Source organism: Rhodnius prolixus, unplaced genomic scaffold (genome assembly GCF_049639745.1).
Source record: "Rhodnius prolixus isolate KJV_2025 unplaced genomic scaffold, Rpr scaffold_2, whole genome shotgun sequence".
NCBI classification, from domain to species: domain Eukaryota; kingdom Metazoa; phylum Arthropoda; class Insecta; order Hemiptera; family Reduviidae; genus Rhodnius; species Rhodnius prolixus.
Genome location: NW_027411592.1, coordinates 34,701,553 through 34,726,832, shown reverse-complemented (window position 1 = coordinate 34,726,832; position 25,280 = coordinate 34,701,553). Strand labels below are relative to the sequence as shown.

The window sequence follows — 25,280 nt, the reverse complement described above, 5'->3', positions numbered from 1 at the left end:
TGCAATATAGGGTTGCCGGCCCTATGCCTAACCCCCCTCCATACAATAGTACACCTTGGATTTAAAGGGTTTACTCCCCTCGCCAAAGCTATCTCCAAGGGAAGGAAGCCCTTGGATGTGCAGTGTATGTGCCTTGGTGTGTATCACGGGGCAGTGAGTAGTTAGAGCAGGATAGAAAAGTCCAGTACACTAACCACTTGTCATCCATTCCCAAAATTATTAATGCCGACAGAACAAGAGTCTTGATGTATTAAAGTAAATTGTAGAATCGCATAATTTTTTGTGCAAAAATTAATTTTAGATATGGTTTCGTGGGGAACATTGGATTTCTTTTAAGTTCCTTAGTTAATTCTACAGATCTACCATTAAAAGAAATTAAAAACATGGGTAAAGTTCTGATATTAATAAAACATGATTAAATAAAATGGTTCATGTCGCACCTGTTTTATTTTATTATCAACGGTTTCCATACCCTTATCAGCACTTTGCTTTAAGCAGTCGAGAATTTACTTAGCATAAAGGTTTGGTCGTACTGTACTAACACTACCCTGAATCAATGTTGAAATGGTTGAATTTCTTCAGTCAATATGTAATGGTCGCGCTACAAGTGTTTCCGGAAAATATTTCCGGATTGATAGTAACGATTGCACGCCAAGATCATGTAACTCGAGAGAAATTGTAAAATGATTTTGAAAAATAAATAAATGCAAATTCATAAACAATTTCGTACTTACACAATTGGATTAGTTATTTGGAAATTCTAGCAGTAACGATGCTTTTAACTCTTACATCACAAGTGAAACTGAACATTATACCAAAATAGCGCTTTACATTTCGAAATCGTTAATTTCGTTTAAAACGTGTGACTGTAGCATCAATTACTATAACTGAATGTCAAGGGTTCAAGCTGTCTGCTACGTTTCGTAGAAGCAAATTCACACTTTTTTCTTGTGTTACACTCAATATCCAACAACTACCACAAACACTTAGTCGAAAAAATTGTCAGTCCTTGTTAAATCTCAATAAGTCTCTACAGTTAAAAATTCAGGTAAGTCAATGTACACGCAGATGATAAAAATGAGAGCGCTGTCATTCTTGCAAAGGAAGATTCGCAGCTCAGTAGCCCGTCGATGTTAATCTGACTGGCGTCACTACTGAGAGAACCTTAGTGCTCAGCAAGCTTCTTCACCTGAAAGAAGTATGTTTATAAGGCTGGTGGCAGCCATTGGTGTAATTCCAGATTTTAGCAAACTTGGCATCACTCTCTTATTCGACTGCAAGGTTTTTTCTCTTTTTCTTTAACTGCTTCACTTTTTATCAATCTCTTTTTCTTTTGTTATTTAATCTCCTGGTTATTACTTTGTATTTGGTTAACACCTAGCTTTGACATATCTGTAATTTATTTGACGATCAACCCTACCGGACAGCGGTGTATGCTTTAAAAAAAAGGGGAAGAAAACCGTACTAATAGAGAGAATTCAATATAGAAATTTTGAATACTTTTGCAACACTTTCTCTTACCAGAGTAACATAACTATCAATTGGAGACAGAAGAAAATGAGAATTGCTAATGGAAAACGTTTGTGGAGCACTGCAGATTTTGTTATCGTAAAATAAATTAATGTATAATATATAAGTAATTTTATTGACACAAATTTACAGAAGAAAAAAGCTTAGAACTAATAATAACTTGGTAGTGTATTTCTATATACATGCAGCACGACTCACATAATTTTTTTTTTTTTAAATACGATTGTAATATTAAAATTGTCAATCTAAATCTTTATTGTTATTATTATATATTTTGTAAAAATAAAAACAAATGAATGGAAAATAAATAAGCAAAAAATTAAACAATTTTAAGCAATTGAATGTAGCAATAATATTCCTATCAAAAAAATTTATTAAAATTTGTTGTGGGCTTGGTAAGACTAATTTGCTTATCTTCTTAAAAATTAAAAAAATTAAAATATATATTTTATATATTATATATATATTGTATTTACTAAATATAAATATTTAGTAAATACCAATTTAACAATTAATCTAATAATTTCTGCAAAGTAAAACAGTTTGAGCAATATATAATTTTAAATCTTAAAAATATTTTAATTTATTTGTATAAATACCAAACTGTTTTGCAATGCATAGCTTAAAAAAAAAATTTGTACACTTTTTTAATTAAATGAGCCATCGTAAAGGTCATTTTTTTTTTTTTTTTAAATGGACAACACACCCTTCTTATGTACTACTAATAAAATGTAATATTGTAATTTTAAAATTTGATAATTTCATAATTTAACACTTACGAAATATTAATTTTATGTTTATATCAAAAGCAATAAATAGATAGAAAGGATACGAAAAAGATCTCTCTTTGTATAAACTAAATCTTTGCAGTTTACTCAGTGAAAATTTAGTTACTCTTAAGTTCTCGACTATTATTAAATTTCGACAAAGTTATCAATTTCTGTTTACATTACAGAAAATAAAAATTAATCCTACACTACATTAAAAACAATTTTCTAAAGGTTTAAGATTTGTAAATCTTCGTAAGAATACTTATCCACCTGAGGAGTTCGGCAGTGCCACTCAAAACAATTGATAAATTCTCGGTGGGCATTAGCAGTTTATTTCTCATCTGAGCGAAAACAAGAAGTGAATTTCATTTTTTTTTTCATTTCATTTTAGCAATTAAAGAGGTTAGGAAAAATCATGTTGAGAAAATACATACATTAACAAAATTTGTACTTAGGAGTAACTGATTTATAGTATGTCAAAAATATTTTGGGAAGTAGCACTCGGATGCAAAAAAAAATAAAACTTGGTAAGTGAGTTGAGAATGGGTTTAATACTTTTTTTTTTTGTACTTCATCACTCCTAAGCTGCTTTCAAAATGTCTGCACTTTTTTTATTCATACCTTTTGTTTTTTAAAGGAGAAATATTAAAGGTATTCAAGGAGAAAAATGAGACAACAAACTGTTTAAACATTGAATGCATCCCCCATCCTCGTTTTGCGTATTAGAATTTATATCTCTTGTTTTCTTGATGTGGTAAATGTCCCAGTTTCTAAATATTTAGTTCAGGATTGTGGAGACTTAAGACTGCCCTCTAAATATTTCCTCACAGTGTACGAAACTCGTTCATAATACCAAAGCAATACCGTCTGGAGGACGACAAAAAATTTTTATCTAAAGCTATCGCTAAAAAAAAATGGAGATTTGAAAAAACTGTGGCCACACGAATTATAAGAATGGCAGAATATTGTTCAGATTATTCGGAACTGATTTGTAGTATATAAGGGGAACTACTGACTATAATATATTTTGACACACTATAAAACGATCACTCTGTTTCAGATTTCATCCGAATTAAATCTAAAACTAATCAAGCAGGAAATTACATTAAATATTAAATAATGGAATAACAATGGAACGAATATTTCTTTGTTTAATTAAATTCAAAAATGTTTTAAGGCAAAGGGATTAATTTTTTTTTTAAACTCTATTATTGCAAACAATGACTGATAGATTATGGTAACTAATCGTATCACATTGTTCATTACAAGTATATCCCTTAACAAGAAACCTTTATGGCAATCTAGAGGTATTGCGAATAAAGTAGTAGCGTTACCGTAATAATAATAATATTACTAATAATAATTATTACACAATTTACATACAATATAACCACTGATACCACGTCATCATTTTTTATGGGAGGTGAGGGCACAAAAACTTATTATTTAAAATAAACGCAAGCGTTATTACGTCATTGTGCCAATTCTTTACAATTAGATATGGACTTTATTTGTACACAATCTTCTGTTTCTCATGATTGTCTTGGCCATCAAAATCATTTTCATTTTAATTTATACAACCTCTAATGATCTAATGCAATGGATTTCACACAACTTCTGAACATATACATAAGTAGGTGATACATTATTAAAAATGTATGAATTTTTAAGTACATTTTCCAATTACAAAACTGCGATGAAATACTTAAAAGTACTTAAAAGTTTACAAATTTGAAATGAGAATTTGTTTAATTGAAATTCTACTTTCCAATGTTATTTCACAGGGATCTTAATAGGAGGAAACAATTAGATCCTACTAACGAATAAATTTTCACAAAACGAGATTAGTTAACTCTCCAAGTGATAAAGCTAGAAGGGAACTGAATTTCCTAATACCAACACAAGCTTCACAGTAGCTTTACTGGTCTCGCCTCAAACCGCTCGGCGCACTAATATTGACTATGTAAATTAAAAAAAGACAATTTTTATTACTTGAATTAAAGGCATTGCGATACAATTTGTTACATCGAAGAGTAAAAAAACAAAAAAACAATGCGATCAATCAAATTTTCGAAATTAATGATTAAGTTAAATTAATTCAATTTTGGAGACTACGATTCAATTGTTTTTGCGATTTTGAAAGTATGAATAAAAAAAAAAAAATTCTAGAAAGGGAAAATTAGACAAAACCTAATACTTTCCTTACCTAGTAAGGGAAAATGATAAATAAATTATTAATGTAACAGAAAATATTTTTTTGACAAGTAAGTCAATTACAAACTATTAGAAGTTTCAATTCCGTGCTCTTACATTCTTTTAATTTACTGTTGCATTAATAAATTAGTAGTTTAAGACGCATTTACCAAGCTAAGTTTGATGAGTGGAATTATTTGCTCCCTATTCATGACCTGGAATAAACTAAGGTGGGAGTATTAATACAATATCCAATGGTTATGTACCAAGATTTCACAATTTTGATAATACGCCATTTAAACAAATTCTCATATTTTGAATAAAAGCTTGTTTTCCACACTATGTTAACAATAAACATTATTCACAACTTATGAACATTCCACTTATTACATATGCACTTTAATACCGGGTATTGAAGGGAGAAATGGAAATAATACTTGAATTTTCGACGGGCTTTTATCCTTTAAATTAAAACTTAAGGTATTCCTTTCAGAGGTTTTTGTTAAGAAATATTAGTAAAAATGTTTATCAAAATTTTGTGAGATCAGTATTTTGTGAGCATCGTCCATTGGGAAATAAATTTCAACTTAACAAAATCAGGTCTCAAATAAATGATAAACATTAAAAACAAATGTAAAATAACATTAGGTGTGTGACTAGGACAGCGAGACTTTTATAACTTAACAGGCTCTCAAATATTTTTATTTTTAAAGAATTTATAAACTACTGGAGCTTATAAGTAATCACTAAGAAACGATTGCTTTCTTTTTAATTATTAATTACATGCAGACACGAATCTAAATCTACACATTCACTTACATATATAATTAATGTAGTGTATTTATAAAAAAGATGGTGTTTGAACACAATTAGAGCCACTGGTAAAGTTTCTGCTCTAACAGTGGTCTTTTATTCGATCCCCTAATAGATTATTAGAAACATTTAAATTTAAAATAAATATTAATTTTTTGTTTTTAATTTTGACTGGTCAATCTCTTAATACAGTCATTTTTTCATAATTTATCCATTACCAAATTACTGACGTCTTAAGCGGCAGACATTGTTGAGGCACATTGATTTATGTGTTACATGGTATTTCGCTTTAAATTTAAGAATTTTTAAAAATTATCATCTATCACCTTAGTTTTCAAGAGGTATTGGCTTTGAATTTCCCTGCTAATTTAAGCAAATTCATTAAAAAATTATGGAACAGTAAATCAAGAGGTTTAAGAATCGAGTGATATTTATTTTTACAAAAAAACAAACAATAGTTTCCGGCTTTCTACATTATGAGTTGAATAAACCGAGCGCTACAAAACTTTTTAGGCATATTTTTTCCTTTTTTGGCTGATAGTTGTTTTATGGTGTTACCAAAACTTTTAAACGTTAAGCGTTAAGCCTGTAAATCTAATTTGATTTATATTTACTCATACACATCTCAATATGTTCTTGTAGTATAAATAACACACAAGCATACTTTTCTCCCCACCATAATGATTTACGAGTGTATTCGTGAAAAGTACACTAGTATGAGTATTCTATCTAATTGCCAATAGAATCCGAAGGTTTGAGGGCATATAAAACCAGCCGATGATCATCAAATGGTGCAGGCTGTTATGGAAAGCTCTCAGGACTTCTCTTTCCAGCAGTCCCTACCATAAATGTTTGGGTATGGCACTTGTTTAAGTGCCACTAAATCTAATTTTTTAGAAACCCTAAAAAGTGAAAAAAAAAAAAAAGTAAAGTAATCGCCTATTTTTCCAGGCGGGGCTTAACGTCCAACTACCATTTACTAGGTGTCGTAGACGGAGGCGAATAGCAAACGTACTTTACTATTTCTCATTAACCATTAAATAAAATCCAGGGCCAAGACCGGGAATCGAACCCAGTACCACAATGCATATTAGCTTTGCAGGTCTCGCCTCTTAACCCGCTCGGCTACCGTGGCGCCTACCTAAAAAGTATATCGCTATATAATCAATCGTTAGCCATAGGCAACGGTTGCTACGCATATTGTAACCATGCCCAAGCATGCGATTGATTGCTTTCTTATTAATATGTATACACGGTTTATTTTTTTATCGTAACAAAAATTATGTACTACTATACTAGCTCGTAATAACGAAAATAATTTCCTTTTCTACTAAGAGTAAGATGGTACCAAGGAGAACCATGAATTTCCAACAAATTAGAGTTTACTTCCACTAAAAGAAATCTACTGTAAAATGGCTGATGAATATGTTTTGTTAACAAAAAAAGAATACTTTTTTTTAAGGAGTGTGACACTATGTATGTATTTTACGCAAGAGTTGGTGTTTTAGATAAGTGTTAAATGAAAGGCAATAAAATCTGTTGCAAAATTTGAGATTAAACCAAGTTAACTGAAATTTAAGATTAGAAGTAGGAAGAAAATAGCAATTTCTTTTTTGTTTAGTTTTTTATCTTCCAGTTATTTTTTAAATAGCGATAAATAGATAAATGCTGAATGTAACACTTCTTTACTTCAGCTACCTATTTTTACTTTAAAGGTAAAAATTGTAGCAATGTAATTGTCAATTTAATCTAAACCATTCAAGAACATTAAAGAAGTTTCAACTATTTCTAAATTACCCAGTGAAAGTTACCGCAAAATTATATAAGTAACAGGTACGCGATTTTTAAGCCTTCTGATTTACGTCTGGTATTGCCAAGCGAGATAATTTATTCAGTCCGCCTTCTGAGCCAATTTGCAATCTTATTAGGCAGTGATGAGTGACCAGCCAATATGAGATCATTGTAGGATTAATTATTTATAGAAACTAACATTATTTATCATTAAAAAATGAGTACAAACTTTTATATTTTTTTTCTCTCTTAACTTTTTTTTTTTTTTTTATTTTTATTTATTTTTTTTTATTGTTACTGATGATTTGGAAGATCTCATAATTCAAAAAATATTCCAGCAAAATTTGGGCATAATTGTGATTTTTTTTTTTTTGTAAATTAGTAGGATTAATATTTTTAAAATGCATTGCGAAATGCCTAGGATAATAAAAATAAAAGAACACAACCAATTTTACCATTAATGGTAGGTAACGAAAACAAATCTAAAATTAAGACAGTCAATAATAGAATTCATGGTGAATTATTAAATTTTATATTTGTGTGTTTATAAATAAATTGAATTTTTAAATGACTGATTTACTAAAAACAATTTTACTGACTGAGAAATTTGTTCTATTTGTTATTAATAATTATAATTCTTTTGTTTTTTTTTAACAAAATAAATTTGGCCCCAATTATAATTTCATTGATAACCATTAGGAGCGAAATAAGTTGTAAATTTTTGGATTTTATACCTAAACCTCATTCGTTGAGCATTTCTTCCAAGGTGAAATACTTGGAATATTATACCATTATAGTAAATGGATTTTAATTTTATTAGATTCTTGTCTAACAATTCACGTTTACAAAGTATAAAATAAATAATGTTTGCTCTTAAGGCTTTCTAATATTTATTCAATAGTTTCTGGCAGTTAACTTTTCACTTTTTTCATTTTATTTTTAAAAATTTAAAAACATCTTAGGTATTCATTGTTTTAAAATATCCTTTATAGGATTAAAAAGCACGAAATATTCTAAAACTGCTCAATAATTGAAAAAAGGAAGCCAGTACTTTTATAATCAAATGCTAATACCTAAATTTTCCACGACACAATAATACTCTCAGAATCGGATACGCCATTTCATATTTTTAAACAATTTTTATCTTAAAAAAGAAATAATAATAATTTTTTAAATGTAAAGAAAAATGAAAGTTAAAATAAATCAATATTGGGCCCGAAAAAAGTATTACATGGCACAAATTTAAGTAATTATTAATAAAGAAGAATTAAACTTTTTGCATTTTCATGCTGTTTAAACATAATTTCTTTTATTACAATTAAAAGGACTAACTTCTGATCCTATTTCAAACCCTACCTATGCTTCCACTGCAAAACAGCGCAAAAAACTGTTATAAATCTTAGCCAGCTTTTCTTTTTTTTAAAAAAAGTCTATGTTGGTTAAAAATATTGTAAAATCAGCTTTAAAAGACAGTCCATTATTATAGACAGAAAAAAATAAAATAAATTATACAAAAAAAAAACGATCAAAGCCTCTCTAGAATAAATATTGTGCCCCTAACTAAAACATTAACATTAATTTTTTGTTTTTAATCATTAACAGTCGTGTTTTAACACACCTAATTAACGAATGTAAATAAATATATATATATATCTCTTTCTCTTTCTCACTCCTCCCTAAATATATATATGTATATATTAAATATTACTTAGCATAATTACAAAAGATGGTTTACTCACAGTATTACAAATATGAATTATTCCACTAAAATAAAATATCTAATTTAAATTATTGCACTTTCCCCAGAATGTTTATGGGAACAACCATAAATATAAAGGAGAAAATTAATTGACAATATTGATATTGCAACTCAAAACAAAATATTTAAAAAATCATAATTCAATATCAGCACCTATTTAACTAAAAAAATTGTAACAATAAAATTGTCTAAACCATATAAAAAAAAAATTTAATTAATGACAGTAAAATTAATTTTAAATAGCACTGTGAATAATCCATCAAAGTTTACTAGAATGAGGCATTAAAATAAAAAATAAAAATAAAAATGGTTTCCCGTTACTAACAAATAATTAGGGTTAATTTGATGCTGAAGAAGGAATGACACCAGATGAAGTCAATAATGGGTGATGTCTAACAGTATCTGCACTCTGATTTGATGATTCATCATATCCAGAATCGGAAGAAGTATCCGATGTATCTTTTGCTTTCATTGGAGGAGGAGGTGGTGGAGCACATTTCAAACCAGCTCTCCGCCTCCTGCATGGAGTAATCAGTCGTGGATCCACAATGACAGCACCCATTGGACCAACAAATATAGTCCCACAGCAGATTTTCTGCCTGAAATTTTTTAACACACCTTTTTTACCTGAATCTAAAAAAATAAATTATTCTAAGTATAAAACCTCATAACGGACAATATCAATTGTCTCATTATCTTATTACTTTCTCTTTACTATCTAAGAGAAAGTATTGTAATCGTGCAGATTTTAGATTTTGAGTTTTCAGCCAAAATATCTCTTTTGAGGTCCCCTGAGATCTACAAAGTGGTCTGTGTGTGTCAAGTATCTCCACTCAAAAAAAAAAAAAAAAAATAAATAAAAAAAAAATGGCCGAAAGTTGACATTTGATATTTTATTTCATTGCTAATACACGGTTTTCCAAATTGTATAGTGCTGGTGGAAAATGAAATTTGGCTACAATATTCAGAAGAATATTGGCCATAGTAAGAGAAATTCGTATGTGTTCACACAGGTTTTTCATTTTTACGTTCATTAGAGATTTCTAAGTGTTTAACAACTTTTAAACCTAACTCTAGAAGATTTTCTACTTTACCACTTTACATTTTCATTGAAATGTACAATATTTAAGAGTGCAGGTACTTTTAAAATTTTATCTAACGAGTTAGAAGGCTCTACAAGTTACGAACGGACTCTCAAGTATTTTTAGCCAAGCAAAAAAAGTTTAGAGCTGTTTTTATTTCAGGATCTATAGTTTGCGAAGATTTCATAATTCTACATTGAATTCTTCCTTACGGTTAATCGAAACAAAAGTTAGGTTCGACTGGAATTGTTTACCCAAATATATTTTACGTGTTTCAAGACAGTTCCAGAATGTACGAGAGGTCTGGATCGGCGGTCTACTTTGAAGCTTGTGATCACTCAGTAAAGTAATTGCCTATTTTTTCAGGCGGGCTTCACGTCCAACTACCAATTAGGTGTCGTGGACGGAGGCGAATAGCAAACCTACTTTACTGTAAATTTCTTTTATTAACCATTAAATAAAATCCAAGGCCTAAGCCCGGGAATCGAACCCAGTACCACAATACATATTAGTTTCGCAGGTCTCGCCTCTAACCGCTCGGCTACCGTGGCGCCCCTGATCACTCAGTAATACTCCTTGCAGAGTGGTCTTAGTTCTTTCTTTCTTAGTTCGTTCGTATCGTTTAGTCTGCAGATTTTATATAGTCTGCTGGGACAAATTTAGGATTTTTTTTTTTTTTTTTTTAATTTAGGAAACATAAGAAAATAGTAGAGGATTAAGACTATATACGTGCTGTGGCTATCTAAAAAGACCGAAGCTGTTTTGTATCTGTAACAAATACAGTAACGTCGATGCCCTTTCATAATCACATCTTACACACTTAATATTTCAGAGGACTCAAAAAACGTTTGCAATTTTGATTATGTTGTTCATTATATATATTTATTAAGAGTTCACTGTTATTTGGTATATAAAATAAAATTTAGCTAAATTGAAATTAAAAAAACATTTAATCGCAATTTTAATAAAATTTAGACACGAGTTCAAAAAGAACGACGTCATAACTAGTCTTACAATAAAGGATTAAAATAAGTTTTATTAAAGTTTTGAAAGCCATAAAAAAAAAAAAAAAACAGGTTCTTAAAAAAAGTTAACTATAAAGGTAATTTATTTTTGTTAATGAGTTAAAAAGTAATTTTATTCACAAAATTCAAATACCTTCTCCATATACTGAGATCAACAAAACTTGGCGCCGGCGGAAGTGGTGTAAGTCTTTTAACTGGTGCATCATCGTTGTCCTCGCTAGGCGTGGGGCTCCGGCTTCCTTCAGGGCTTTCCTCCGATACTTCATCACCTTCTCCTGAAGAATTTATTTTATTAATATAAATCTATTTAAATATTTTAAGGAACAGCTATTTTACTTAAACTTCGTCTGTCATTCCAATCGCATGAACTTGAATCCAAAAAATGCATTAACAACCCGCCTTCCTACTAAAAACCATTAAATATAGACAAGTTACCCTCATTATAGTAATTATAGAGATACTAATGCCGTAGAAGTCGATGCAAAAAAGAAAAGTCTAGCGAGGTCAAAATCGGAATACTTGAGGTTGACCCTCATTCGATTCTTGAGGATGTGTAGCTCTTGCTTTCTAGGATCGCTTGAACTACTCGATCTCCAATCGACCGGCTGAAGTGTAGCACAATAAGGAGAATAGCAGAGTGTTTCTAAAAAACTTCATAAGCCTAAAAAGTAAGTAATCTGTCTCTCATGAACAGTGTCAGCGGGCTATATGCTCAAGAAGATTTCCAAGGGAGTCTCTAGCGTGGAAGTGGTACAGTGTATTATGTCTGAAGCTCCTAGAAAAAAAAAATCTAGGGCCAGGCAGCTGGATTCGAATCTGTGATCCCCACTTTGGAATCCAGTATTCGCTAATCCCTTTCCTTTTTTAATACTGTTTTAATTTTCGAAAGTAGGTTTAAACTCATGTCACCCTTACCTTTTGCCGCGAGGTACATAAAAAAAATACATAAATAAATAAAATAATAATAAGGGGAGGGATTAGCTATGTGGTTAGCGTACTCGATTCCCACGCGGAGGTCCCGGGTTCGAATCCAGCTGCTAACCCTTAAATTTTCTCTTCCTAGGAGCTTCTTACAGCTCACTGTCCGGTGATGGACAGTGTTGTCTGTAACGAGAGAACACTGTCCGGAGGCCGGCAGTGCACTGAAAAAAGCTCCGAGCGCTAATAACCTCAGCTGTTGATGCGCTTAAAAAAAAAAAAATAAAAAAAATAATAATACCTTGAATGTCCTCGCACGGACTAGAATCCCTCAATTTCCTGGGTTTCTTCTTCCTAATTATTTCTTCAGAATCGTCATCAATAGATTTACGTTTTGGTTTCGGTCTGTTATGATTACGTGACTTAAATTTGGTCATTGACTTGGTCCCAGGACCGGCACGTGCATCCACAACCTGTAATTAGAATTCTCAGTTAGTTTTAACTTAATAAAATTATAAATCACTTTCTTAGTATAAATGCTTCCACGGAAAATGCTTAAAACATAATTTCAAAATGTGGAAAAACATAATTTATATAAAAATCACTGGCTCACATGTCGCCAATTCCTGCTATTTCCCTCCGGTAGTTTTTTCCATCTCTTGACTAGCAGAACGCAGGCATTACAAACTTCTCCACATCGTTTTTCAGGTAGTTGGAAACACTCAACAAAATCATCCTCATATTTTTTGCTGTCAGTAAAACGTGAACTGTAAACGAAGATTTATAGTGTATACACAGAAGTGAAGCTTAGTTATTGAAGATAATTAAAATGGTTAAAAAGTAGTCATAATTAACAAAAAATATTAGTCTGCATGCATAAATGACACTAGGTCGGAGGATAAAAGCTAAAACGCCTTATCTGAATAGTTTTCAGAAGCAATTGTGGTGTAACATATGAGGGCATCTCTTTCTGACACTTTTCAACTACGTCTCGAGTAGACCGCATGAAACCATCAAAACAGTCCCAAGTGGGCATGATCTATGACAGAGACCCCCATTACCAGGTATCTTGATGATTTCAATGCAGATAAAAGTTGTCTTTCAGAAGCGTTGCAGAAGTTGGAAGAAACCGCCACAATATTGGACCTCGAGATAAATGAAGATAAAACACAACATATGATGACCTAAAGACAATTAAGAAAGGCAGAAATTCAGAAATTCCATTCCCTTCCTACCCAAATATAAACTCAATTTGTATCAAATATAAACGATGGAATTCTTCAAATATATAGGCTACTTTTAAATTTAAATATATACATATAAACCAAAAATAAAATAAGGGCCAAATCCAAATAAGAATGGCAATGGGAGCAGCTTCATTTTGTATTTTCTACAAAGCATATTAAGACATGAAATTATTAATAATTATATATATTATAATTATTATAAGATAGTAATCCGACTAATTGTGACATGCATATGAGGAACACAATTACCAACGAAAAGAGAAGTCCTTTTAAGATAAGGTTCTCCAACAAATTAAAATAAGCATAAAGCGAATTACCAAGACTGCCAGAAATGGGCAAGTTATACATAGTGTGAGCCCTAAAAATATTTATTTTACCTACTTGTCATGTCAGTAAACATTTAAGAGAATTAAAAACCGTTATGTTCTAAAAGAAAGCAACATGAGTAATTAGTAATTACTGAGTTTTTAAAGAAGAACGGCTTTTTTTTTTGGTAAAAAAGTTTATTTGAATTAATTTCTTGGTCGAATGGTTTTCATTAGAAAGTATAAACTTTTGAATGTTTTAGGGCAAGCAATGGGATGCACACCTTTTTTTTTTTTAAAGACGGGACTTTCGCAAAAGAATGATAGTAGCCCAATGTTGGCATCAGCATTCTCATAGATCTGTAAAACTACACAAAATGTAAGAATAGTATACAAAAACATATTCCTAGCTCATTGCTACAGAATTTTTTCATTGCTGAAAATTTGTTGGGTTGTATAATATAAAAAAATAATTCGGCAAACTGTACACAAGCAAACACTAACTATTAACGTAGACACTAGTACCCTACACACTATTTCAAGAAAAAAATAATAATTAGGTAAATTAAAAAAAAAAGAAAAAAAACAAGAATTTAAATTCAACATGCTAAAAACCATTTTAATTAAAAATAAATTTACTATATTCAAAGTATCAAAATTGAAACATAAAACAGATAATAAATTTAGTTAAGGTTACCGCTTGTCTGAATTACCTGCTTGATTTGGCTTTGCAAATGCAACAACCAGTTGATGATCTATAGACTTTAGGTTTATGAAAACTGAACATCCTTTACTCTTTCGTAACCTGAAAAATCGATGACTTATACAAAAAATATAAAAAATAAAAAAGAACTTATTTGTACAGCAATAGTTTACAAAGTATTTAGATATGTGTTTGCAAGTTTAAGCCAGCAATTATTACTTGCCAGAGCACCAGCCAGCTTGTAGCATTTGTTGTCTGTCCCGTTAATCAAAGTTTCACGACTATATCTTCAAATTTTCCAACATAACGCAAAAGGGTCTTGACTGTTAGTAAAGATCCACTTTTTATTGTATCATAAATTATCCTTCATTCATTTGTTCAACCTCTCCATGCCATTCCCTTCCCTCGGAGATAAAATTGTTCACATTTCAGAATACATCATGGCAGGAATAAGGCTTCTAAGTTGACATTCAGATTAATTGGAGTGTACTGGTTTATTTCATTGAAATAATTTTAAACCAAATTTTTACATTCATAGACTTTCTTTATGTGCCAACTCCTCAGAATATTGAAACTCGTCCATATTAATTGGAACAGCACAGCAACATTTTCTTACTGTAACAATACTTATTGAAATGACTACCAGAAATTATAAAAGAATTACACTGTAATTTTATTTCCCCACACCTTCTAAGCTATATTAACTGCAAAGATTCACGTGTTTGCAAACCAACTTCCAAGCTAACTGAAAGCTTGAGAATTACTGCCTAAATTTTGCTAAACTAACAAGAAATCGTTTAACAAAATTATACATTTTTAATTGAGAAACATTTCAAATGGATAATATTTAAATTTAATTTCATTTATGACTAAAATGATTTTGATTTACAAAAAAAACGACTGTACCCTTTCTGAACAATAAGACCCGTGTAAAGTGGTTGAAAAAATAAAATTAAAAAGGAAAAAAGACCACAATCTGTCGTCTCAAATAGGTCATCCTTCTCTTCGAGTAGAGCATCTCTAACATGACCGCCTCCATACATTTTAAGTGACGCTTAAATTAATAAACCAATATTGTAGATAAATATACTTGATTGTTATAATTTTACTAATACATATCTTTAATCGAAAAGGTTAAATAATTTTAAATTAACGTACCTCAAAATTATTAATATAATTTTCAAATATAAGACGCCAAGGTCGAGTATAATGAAGATGCGCAAACACTAGAAATTAGCACAAAGGCTTCTTTAAATAAACACGGGCAAATGACATGAATGATTTAAATAAAAAACCTTAAAGAAAAACTAGCACGTTACTTGTGTCATCAAAATTTTAAAGAAGAAAACGAATGTGATATCTCCTCCGCTGACAACCCCTCGAACCGACTATACAGCACATACACATAGCAGCGCGCATGTATACTAGCACGTACGATTACTGATAGATACCGGTCTTTTTGATTTCTCAAATTTATTATTAATTTTAATAAATATCTGTTTTAAACGTTATAAAACAAATTAAATAAAACTTAATGTATGCAGCAAATTATAGGGTTCGTTATAATTATATAATCAATCTAAATGTACAATGTATATACAGTACCGGATGTTTTGAACATTAGATCAGCTGTTAAGACATGTAAAGTTTAGTTACAATAACATGTGAGACAACACCATTTGAAATAAGTCTTAAGTGATGTCTACTAGTTCGTAAGTTAATCTTATTTTCTCTTGAAAAACGGACTATAATTTCATCCGAGTATCTACACCTTAAACTTCAATTCCTAACATTGTCAATGGCGGACCAATTGGTCAATGGAGGTTCGGGCAACTATAATTTTAAAGTGGTACTTCTCGGAGAAGGGTGTGTTGGAAAAACATCAGTAGTTCTACGTTATGTGGAAGACAAGTTTAATGAAAAACACTTGACTACACTCCAGGTAATAATATTAATTGATCGTACATAAAATAATAACCTTTTGGTGTTGCGTAATAATGACAGGCATTATTTTATTATTTCAGGCTACATTTCTCAATAAAAAGTTGAACATAGGAGGTAAAAGAATTAATTTAGCAATATGGGATACCGCAGGTCAGGAACGCTTTCACGCTCTAGGGCCAATTTACTACAGAATGTCTAATGGGGCAGTGTTGGTTTATGACATTACTGATGAAGATTCGTTTCAGAAGGTATGCATTAAATTTTATCATTTTTTAAAAATATTCAGTCATTTTACAATGATTAATAAAGCAAAATTGATTAAGGTGAAAAACTGGGTTAAAGAGCTGAAAAAAATGTTGGGCAGTGAAATATGTTTGTCTATTGCTGGGAATAAAATTGACTTGGGGAAAGAACGCAATGTTCCAGTAGAAACAGCTGAAAAGTGAGTAAAAAAAATAATTTTGAGTTAAAAATCTTTTTGTGTATTAAGAAAAATTGAGTTTTTTCTATAAATATTGATTGTACAACTAACACCTTAAGTACTTCCCCAATAAAGATCTGTTAATTAGGGCAAATATTGAATGTACAAATTGCTTTTAGCTATGCTGCTTCCGTTGGTGCAATGCATTTCCACACTTCTGCGAAACAGAACATAGGGATTGAAGAAATGTTTCTTGAACTGACTCAGAGAATGATGCAAAGAGCACAGGAGCAAGAAATTCAGAGGGCGAGTGAATTAACGCGTACAAATAGCATGAGGCGAAATATTGTCATTGTGGATGAAGAGGAAACTTCACCTCCCAGTAAATCTTGCTGTGGTACATAAATCAAGTTCGCAATTCCTGAAAGTTAATTAAAGCAAATCTATATTTAATTTGTAGATAAATTTAAATTTTCTGATGGGAGAGGATACTTACGAAGTATTTTTGAATCTACTATTTTATATAATGCCTAAATAAATATAAATATATATTACTTGTTGACAGATGAACTTCATTTTATGGCATGGTCAATTATGCTTGTTACTTTGTAAATATTAAATGATCGCGGCCTGTTTCAATGATGCCATTGCTTGAAGAATTTTGCAACCTAGTCTATAAAAAACATTATCTTTTAAACACCACTTGTAGGCCGATTATATTATATATAGGAACTGTAACATTTGTACATATGAAAAATATAAGCATTTAAAGAAAATACTTTTGCTTCCTTTCTAGACCTATTTAAGAAGTAGTAAACGCATTATATTGGCTATTAAAGGATAAGAAAATCTTAAAATTGTATAGTTAAGAGCGTTTCTTTGAAAATCTACTAACTGTAATTCTATTTTACTTGCTTTTGTTAAAAAAAAAAAATTGTTTCCAAGTAGTAATTTAAGGAAAGTGGAACTTAATTTATTTCCTCCAAAATTCATCCATGAATTTGTTAACTTATACGTGATTAACTTCGTTAGTTAATTTACAAAACATTACTTACCTTCACTTAGCAGAAAAATAAGATCTTTCAAACTTCCACCAACTCAAGATACTTCATATTAGTGATGGGCTATTTGAGCGGACTCGTTCCATTGGAACGAGTCCGATGGTGGAACGAGTTGATTCAAATCCCTATTTTTAAAAAAAGTGATTCCGCCCCGCCCCAAAAAATTTAGGCAAATAAAAATGAAAATGAGGCAGCAGAAGGTTTGGAACGATTAAACATAAGAACAAATGTCACGCAATTTATTATATTATTATATCATTAAATGTTAGCTTTCCCAGTTAATAACAAAACTATATTTCTTTAACACACATTGAGTACTATCCCTAATTTCCAATTGCTCTGATAAATATAAAATTAACAACGTAATACAAATATTAACACAAAAATAGGCTAGTCAAATATAAATTAAAGCAATGCAGTTTTGTCATTATCTAGCTTGACCACTAGAAGACTGGAGTTAACTTACTTCAAGAGTATTCAAGGTAGAGAAACGGAAATGGGTAGGAAATTATTCCATAAAAATTCTAACCCTTCAAAATTATAATTACTCATAATATTTATTAACTAAGAATTGAATATCAAGCTTTTAAAATATTATCTTATTGTTTTACAAAAAGAAAAAGGTGTGTGCTTAATCTTAAACTTAGCGCTGGACACTCTTACTCTCATCTTCATTGGCGTAAGCTTGAACGTGTACATGTCAGCTAGACGGTCAAAGTAAAACTGGGCCAAAATTTAGTATTACCTAACTGGTTTACTTAGTGTAGTATCCCTCCCACTCTATCACCTATTTCACAAACATTCATCGATTGAAAATATTTTTTAGTTAAATATTCGTTTCATTGGAATACAAAAAACATTATAACGCTTTCTTAAGATGATTTGAATTTTTAAAATTTGTTTTTGTCCATTACTCTTATAAAATACGAAGAATTTCAAATAAAATATAATATACAAACACAGAATGATCTAGTGTGCAGGTGGAGTCAGTCGTAGTTACCATGACAACGGAACCGTTAAACGACTCCGGCCCAGCTCTAGCATTTTCATTGGTTAAATCCACTGGAGTTGGTGGAGTCGAATCCGGAGTGATTTAAATCCTTTTGAAACCGGACTCGTTCCATTTTTTCGTTCACTGAATCTAGCCAATAGAAATTGCTGGAGCTGGAACCGGAGTTGTTTAACGGTTCCATTGCTATGGTAACGAGGACTGACTCCACCTGCATACTAGATCATTGTGTTTGTATATTATATTTTATTTGAAATTCTTCGTATTATATAAGAGTAATGGACAAAAACAAATTTTAAAAATTAAAATCATCTTAAGAAAGCGTTATAATGTTTTTTGTATTCAAATAAAACGAATATTTAACTAAAAATTATTTCCAATCGATGAATGTTTGTGAAATTGGTGATAGAGTGGGAGGGATACTGCAGTAAGTAAACCAATTAGGTAATACTAAATTTTGGCTCAGTGTTACTTTGACTGTCTCACGGTCATGTACACGGTTAAACTTACCCAATGAAGATAAGAATAAGAGTGTCCAGCGCTATGTTAAAGATTAAGCACACAGCTTTTTCTTTTCGTAAGATAATAAGATAATATTTTTAAAGCTTGATATACAAGTCCTAGTAAATAAATATTTCTTTATTTATGAGTAATTATCATTTTGCTTGAAGGGTTAGAATTTTTTTTATGGGAATAATTTCCTACCCATTTCCGTTTCTCTACCTTGGATCCTCTTGAAGCACGTTAACTCCAGTCTTCCAGTGGTCAAGCTAGATAATGACTAAACATCATTGCTTTAATTTTTATAATTGACTAGTCTATTTTTATGTTAATTTTTGTGTTACGTTGTTAATTTTATATTTATCAGTGCAATTGGAAATTAGGGATAGTACTCAATGTGTGTTAAAGAAATATAGTTTTGTTATTAACTGGGAAAGCTAACATTTAATGATATTTTTTAATGAATTGCGTGACATTTTTACTAATGCATAGGGTAAGTACAGAGACCGGAATCGGTGAACGAGTTGTTGGAATCGATTCCAACCCTGGAATTGATTCAAATCCAACGAGTCCAAAGACGGACTCGTTCTGCCCATCACTACTTCATATACGGCTTCACATCCCACAATATGGCACCCAAACATCTGTTCCACATGGCATCATGGGAAATTCAAATGGAGGGAAATTCAAAGCAATATGACGAATAATTAAAATATTTTAATTAAATTAATTTATAAAGCCAATAATACAATATTCACGTACAAATAAAAAGAGAAATATAAAAGAAGGAAGGACTCATAATTTCTAGGTAATACACATAGGGCAAAATTTATATACATATTACAATTTATGCAACGATGTCCAATTTCACATTAAACCAAATTGTAACGTACTTCATAAAATTACGCCCTAAGGGAGTGAAGCAAAAAGGCACATGTTTTTGAACGATAAATTCCTTTATCAGTTTTTTATTATAAAAAATAGAATAAGGAGATATGGACATTAAAATTTACAAATGCTTAACAAGCAAAATTAAAATTTATACATTACAAAAAAAGTTGTGTTACTGTAACAAGTGCTTTTTAATGAAATAATATTTAAATAATTTGGGACAAGCAATAAAAATATATTGCACATGCTTGCACCAACTTTACTTAACTGTTTTACTAATGTCACCTTTTATAACCCGAAAAGCAAATTCATTTTAACAAATATAGACTAAACAACATTAAAAGTACAACAAAGGTACAAAAACCTAAGGACTAGAAAACAAAAAAGTATAACTTTGGGTATAACTATTAATATATTGAATTAAAATTATAGCTAACAATAAAAATATTTCCTTGAACTTGGGTCAGCGAAGGAAAAATGGAACAAGCAATAAATAAAAACCATTAAATATTTACAATAAATGTGTACTCTTTATGTGAAAAGAAAGACGTATGCAAAAGCGACGGCAATAATTCATAGGATATAATTTACCAAATGTATAAATGTTTATTGTTTTCAAACTTTAAATTTATATGTACATATTATACAATGAATATCCAATATGAGTGATCCGTTAAACTCTGAAAATGTACAGTATTATTTCAACATAACGAGACTGGTGTCTTGGAATGCTTTTAAACTATAAAGGCAATAAATAAAAGTAAATTAATAGAGTTATTATTTTTTAATAACAGAATATTTCCAATTTTTTTTAACTTCCTGTTGCGTATAATTGAATTACAAAGAAAATGATTTTTTTAAAAATGCAAAGAAGGATGAAACATAAAATATAAATATATAATAAAATGTATAATATAAAATAAAGACGCCACGAACAAAAAATACCCTGATTTAATACTAAAATGCCATCAGATAGTGGTTAAAGGAGTGTTAACACATAAAGTTGTCATACAACTTGAATAATTTACAAGAAAACATCTTGACTTGACGTTAATTTTACATGGTAAGTTTGAGGATTCCGTAAAAGTAAAAATAATCTATTAAATACACATATATAAATTTCTACATCTAATAATAATACATTTTGAATGATTTCTTTTAGGAAGGGTCAAGTCAACAATGAATATTCGAATATAATTATTACTAGTTTTATTTAATTAGATGAAATATTTTGTTCATATGAATTATTACCTTCTTGATCATTGAAAGAAGTACACTTGTATTTTAATAATGTTGGAATTAATATTAATTTACACGATTAAAATTAAAATTATTGACAAGTATTTTCAATATAATAATACGTCGAATTACGCATAATTTTGTTGGCAAATAAAATTTTTGCATTCCTACTGTAAATATAAAGTCATTTGGAAAGCTTACTAATAACACGTATTAGCGCTCCGTTTTCATCCTTCAGCCTCTGATTTTCACACTTCAATTGCTCAAGTTGCTAAAACAAAATAATTAAAAAAAAAATAAATAGATTAAAAAATTTAACCGTGTAAAATAATACTCGTTGGTAACACGTATGTTTCATACATTATCAAAAATTTGGCCAAATGAAGTCGAAGAGATTCCTCCAAAAAAAATAATTTGGTACCTAATAGTAATTCATTCTTTGAGGTTATTATTAAGCAGAGGGAAGAACAGAAGATTTCATTTAGTAGGTTTCTTAACATGTATAAATAATAAATATCAACTTTATTGCCATAGCTAAAATATAACAATAAAACATGTCGTAGATAAAATTGGTAAAAATTGTAGAATCAGTTGTAGTCAGGATGGACAAAAATTTTAATCAAGTAAATTTCAATTGCATTAAACCAAAATCAATTGTTAATAATCGTGATTAAATTTGAAAAAATTAATTGCCCAAAAGCAGTAGATTAAAATTTTCAATCATTAAAACAAACTCAATTAAACTTCCCAAATTCTATATTTATATATTTACAAATTAAAAATGGGCTAGCTCACTAAGCTTTACGCACATTGATACATATTCCAAATGGAGTTCTTCATAGATCTTGGTTTCAGTCTTCTGGGAGCTGTAGGCTCGCCAAGGTGGGTAATGTGGATAGCAGTGAGTGAATGGTGAGGAAGAAGTTCACTGTTAGTTTGGTCATGTGAGTGTGACTGACTTGAATGTCGAGTTCTCTTGGTATTTGGGTGCTCCTAGTAAACCATGGGGTGTTCAGAGCAATTCGTAGTACTTGATTTTGTAAAGTCTGTAATCTTTTCGTCAGTGGGTTGCCCGCTATAATCGAGACTGGGCAGTCGTTTGTTAAAAGACGTCTTATACTTGTAGAGCAGTACAGTGCAAGGAGTGTTTGTGAAATAATAGATACATACCAGATACTGTAATTTTGCGGTGTTGTGAATGGCAGTGTGAAAGAAGTTGTCTGTTAGTCTGGTCATGTGAGTGTGTATGACTTGAATGTCCAGTTCTCTAGTAAATCATAGGGCGTTCAGGGCAATGCGTAGTAATTTTGTAAGTATGTGGTCTTTTCTTCAGTGGGTTGCCCGCTGTAATCGAGACTGGGCAATCGTTTGTTAAAAGACTTCTTATAGAGCAGTGTGTATCTGGTAATTTAGTGGGTATAACTGTTACAGTCAAATGTATGCTTGTTGAAGTTCTGTTTTGATGTGCAGTCTCCTGGTGACGATATATATTCGCACTCCTTGATCCTTTTGTTTCCAGAGAATTTCCAGGTTGTTGAGTTTTAATAGACGAAGATCTGATTCCCAATAGTAATTAAATAATCGAGATTTTAACTGATTGTATTAAATTCAAAATAATTTTTTCAATCACTTATAACGAATAAATACTTTAATTTAATCAACATTTGAGTGAGTAAAATTTTTATAACCAATTTTCTACCCACGGTTTAAGCTCGAACACCAATACGACACCAGAAAAGGCATCCTTGTACTTAATGGGTAATTTACACCACTTCCACCAAATTGACCATCCTTTTCTATTTTGAAAAACTTCTGATGTAATTTGAGCCGTTTTTTTTTCAGGTCGAAGTTTATTTTAAAATATTCAGTACCACTTTTGGAGTTATTTAGGAATGATTTGTCATCTTTTAATTTAATTCGAAAAAAACTTGGTATCATTTTTTGAAGAAATTGGAGCCTCTATTCTTTCTGATTAAATTATTTTAAATAATTTGGTTACTCAGCCTGCTAGCCCTTAGATTTTCTCTTCCTAGGAGCTTCTTAATCCAGCTCACTGTCCGGTGATGGATAGTATTATCTGTAACGAGAGAACACTGTCTCCGGAGACCAACAATTGCAAAAGCACCAGGTAAAAAAAAGGATGTACTGAAAAAGCTCTGAGCGCCAACAACCTCAGATGTTAACGCGCCTTAAAACAACAACTTGAAACATATTTATATTAATTCGCGTCAGTTTCTGTGTAACTTGGGTCAGGCACTTACTTGTTTTTCCTTAAAATAACTGTGAGTTACATTTTAACTAATTCCCACCATACGAGTTTTTTAGTAATTATAAGTTCTAAATAATTCATAAGTGGGAGTACACCAGATCCAGTCTAATGTGTAGGTACTTTTTATCTAATAGGTAAAATGTTTAATTTTTTTAAATGAGCTTCGTACCCAGTCCGCGACACTTAATTTGGAAGTCAGTCGTTAATCCTCCGCCTGAAAGAACTAGTGATTATTTTACTTTTTACTGCTATCACCATATTCTAGCAATTATACCTAAAAATCTCTAATCCATCACTGCCCCATAAAGTATTAGACAAAAAATGGACAATCAAGTTAATAAATATAGTTCAGAACATTACTTTCAACTAAACAATTTTATCTTAAATCAATTTACCAAATTCAGCCTGTGCACCATCATTAACACTCCATTTTACGTTTCTAAACTTCCGTCAAAAATTTAAAAACCACCTTCACCAACTATCCGCATTTCAATCCTCGTATCCACATAAAAATACCGGTGGCCTTGCGTTTTTCTCTCTTTTAAGGACAGAATTCATTCTGAAATTACTTAGGGAATGTTATCGCTAGGTATGCTCTCTACTCGCAAAGTGAGGTGCTGCGTAGTTGTAGCTATCAGAATTACTTACGAGTTCAAGCGCTGAAAGGGAAAACACTTTGTTTATAAAAGATTCTATTTTGATTTAAGTTACGACTAGAGTTTTGAGTTCAGACGTATAATGGTTGTCTGAGGACAGACAGTATAGATAATAATGCGCTTTTATATATGTAAGTAGAAGGTGTATTAATTAATAATGTGTCCAACATTATTCTTTCAAATATTACTATTTCGATTTTTTTTTTCTTAAGATGTAAAAGAGAACTTTAAAAATCATAATCTTATTAAACCTTTCCGCCCGCACACATAGAAACCACATTAATACATTTGCGCTTAAGTAATTAAAATCGGCGTTAAAAACTTCCAAATTGGACCACAAAAATCTAAAATTAATCTTCAGAGGTAAAAACCAAAATTATAACAAATGCAGTACAACTCTTTTAAAAGTATTTAAACGTGCAATATAAATAGTACAATATGGTCCAAGCACCAAGTTTTCAAAAAAAAATCTCAGCTAAAAATAAAATGGCAAATATTTTTTCAAAAGTTTTAAAATAACTCACAAGTTGAAAGTATTGTAATCAAAATTACTCCCACAAGTAGTACCAAGTTTTACAAAATAATTTTAAGCTAAAAAAGTAGTGGCCCAAATTATACTTTTTTTTAAATGGTACCAACTTTTTCAAAATAACTTCACTTTTTCAAAGTACCAAGTTTAAAATCTAGAAAGAAAAGTGATCACCCAAAAAAGTTAGTAGTAATGAAATTTATATCTTAGTAAGTATGGTCGTGATCACCTAAAATAAAATAAAGCAGTGGCCGCTTCAGTAGGAGGTTACTGAGGTGTAAAAGTGATATGGTTATGCTTGTGAAGTCTGAAAAAATTATTTATAGAAGAAACTCATAGACCAAAGCGTGGTTCGACCATAAGTTAAAAAAAAAAAAAATGGTAAAGATAAGATGAAAAATGAGTAGATGATTAAAATCAATTTGATTAACAACTGAAATTGAATCAATTGGGCGATTAAAATTAAGATGAATTAAATTCTGATTTAGACATTTTTTTAAAGAAATTGTATTAAATGAGATTGATTAACGTTTAAATGTCATATTTAGTTGATTAATTAATTGTATTATGGCACTATTATCAGTACGATTAATTTAGTTTGAAATGGATTAAAATCTACATCAA

General features: G+C 30.5%; 3 protein-coding genes across 19 annotated transcripts in view; 1 reads left to right on the top strand and 2 right to left on the bottom strand.

Moving 5' to 3' along the window:
* Window positions 1–2,663: 2,663 nt before the first annotated feature.
* On the bottom strand, window positions 2,664–17,615 carry LOC141450543 (SIN3-HDAC complex-associated factor). Of its 6 annotated transcripts, XM_074121151.1 has the most exons (8): window positions 15,456–15,596; window positions 15,295–15,362; window positions 14,360–14,751; window positions 14,147–14,238; window positions 12,495–12,648; window positions 12,183–12,354; window positions 11,097–11,238; window positions 2,664–9,455 (listed from the first exon to the last, which is right to left on the bottom strand). In XM_074121151.1, exons 4-8 carry the CDS (start codon window positions 14,218–14,220, stop codon window positions 9,194–9,196), a joined length of 804 nt encoding a protein of 267 aa, XP_073977252.1. In that variant the 5' UTR covers window positions 14,221–14,238; window positions 14,360–14,751; window positions 15,295–15,362; window positions 15,456–15,596; the 3' UTR covers window positions 2,664–9,193. The 6 variants fall into 6 exon arrangements, with proteins under 6 accessions (XP_073977252.1, XP_073977253.1, XP_073977254.1 ...); XM_074121152.1 differs by lacking the exons at window positions 15,295–15,362; window positions 15,456–15,596 and adding an exon at window positions 17,557–17,615; XM_074121153.1 differs by lacking the exon at window positions 14,360–14,751.
* Window positions 15,758–17,277, top strand: Rab21 (RAS oncogene family member Rab21). Its single transcript, XM_074121155.1, has 5 exons — window positions 15,758–16,078; window positions 16,161–16,328; window positions 16,404–16,522; window positions 16,681–16,898; window positions 17,067–17,277. Exons 1-5 carry the CDS (start codon window positions 15,935–15,937, stop codon window positions 17,111–17,113), a joined length of 696 nt encoding a protein of 231 aa, XP_073977256.1. The 5' UTR covers window positions 15,758–15,934; the 3' UTR covers window positions 17,114–17,277.
* Window positions 17,616–19,774: 2,159 nt separating the features above from the next.
* LOC141450538 (protein phosphatase 1 regulatory subunit 12B-like) overlaps window positions 19,775–25,280 on the bottom strand; it is a 67,805-nt gene continuing 62,299 nt past the window's right edge. For all 12 annotated transcript variants that reach the window (XM_074121126.1, XM_074121127.1, XM_074121133.1 and 9 more), the window contains one exon: window positions 19,775–21,473. Coding sequence is in view for 3 of the 12 variants with exons in the window: in XM_074121127.1 (XP_073977228.1) it covers window positions 21,387–21,473 (87 nt within the window). In the remaining 9 variants the exon portion in view is untranslated. The remainder of the gene's footprint in view (window positions 21,474–25,280) is intronic.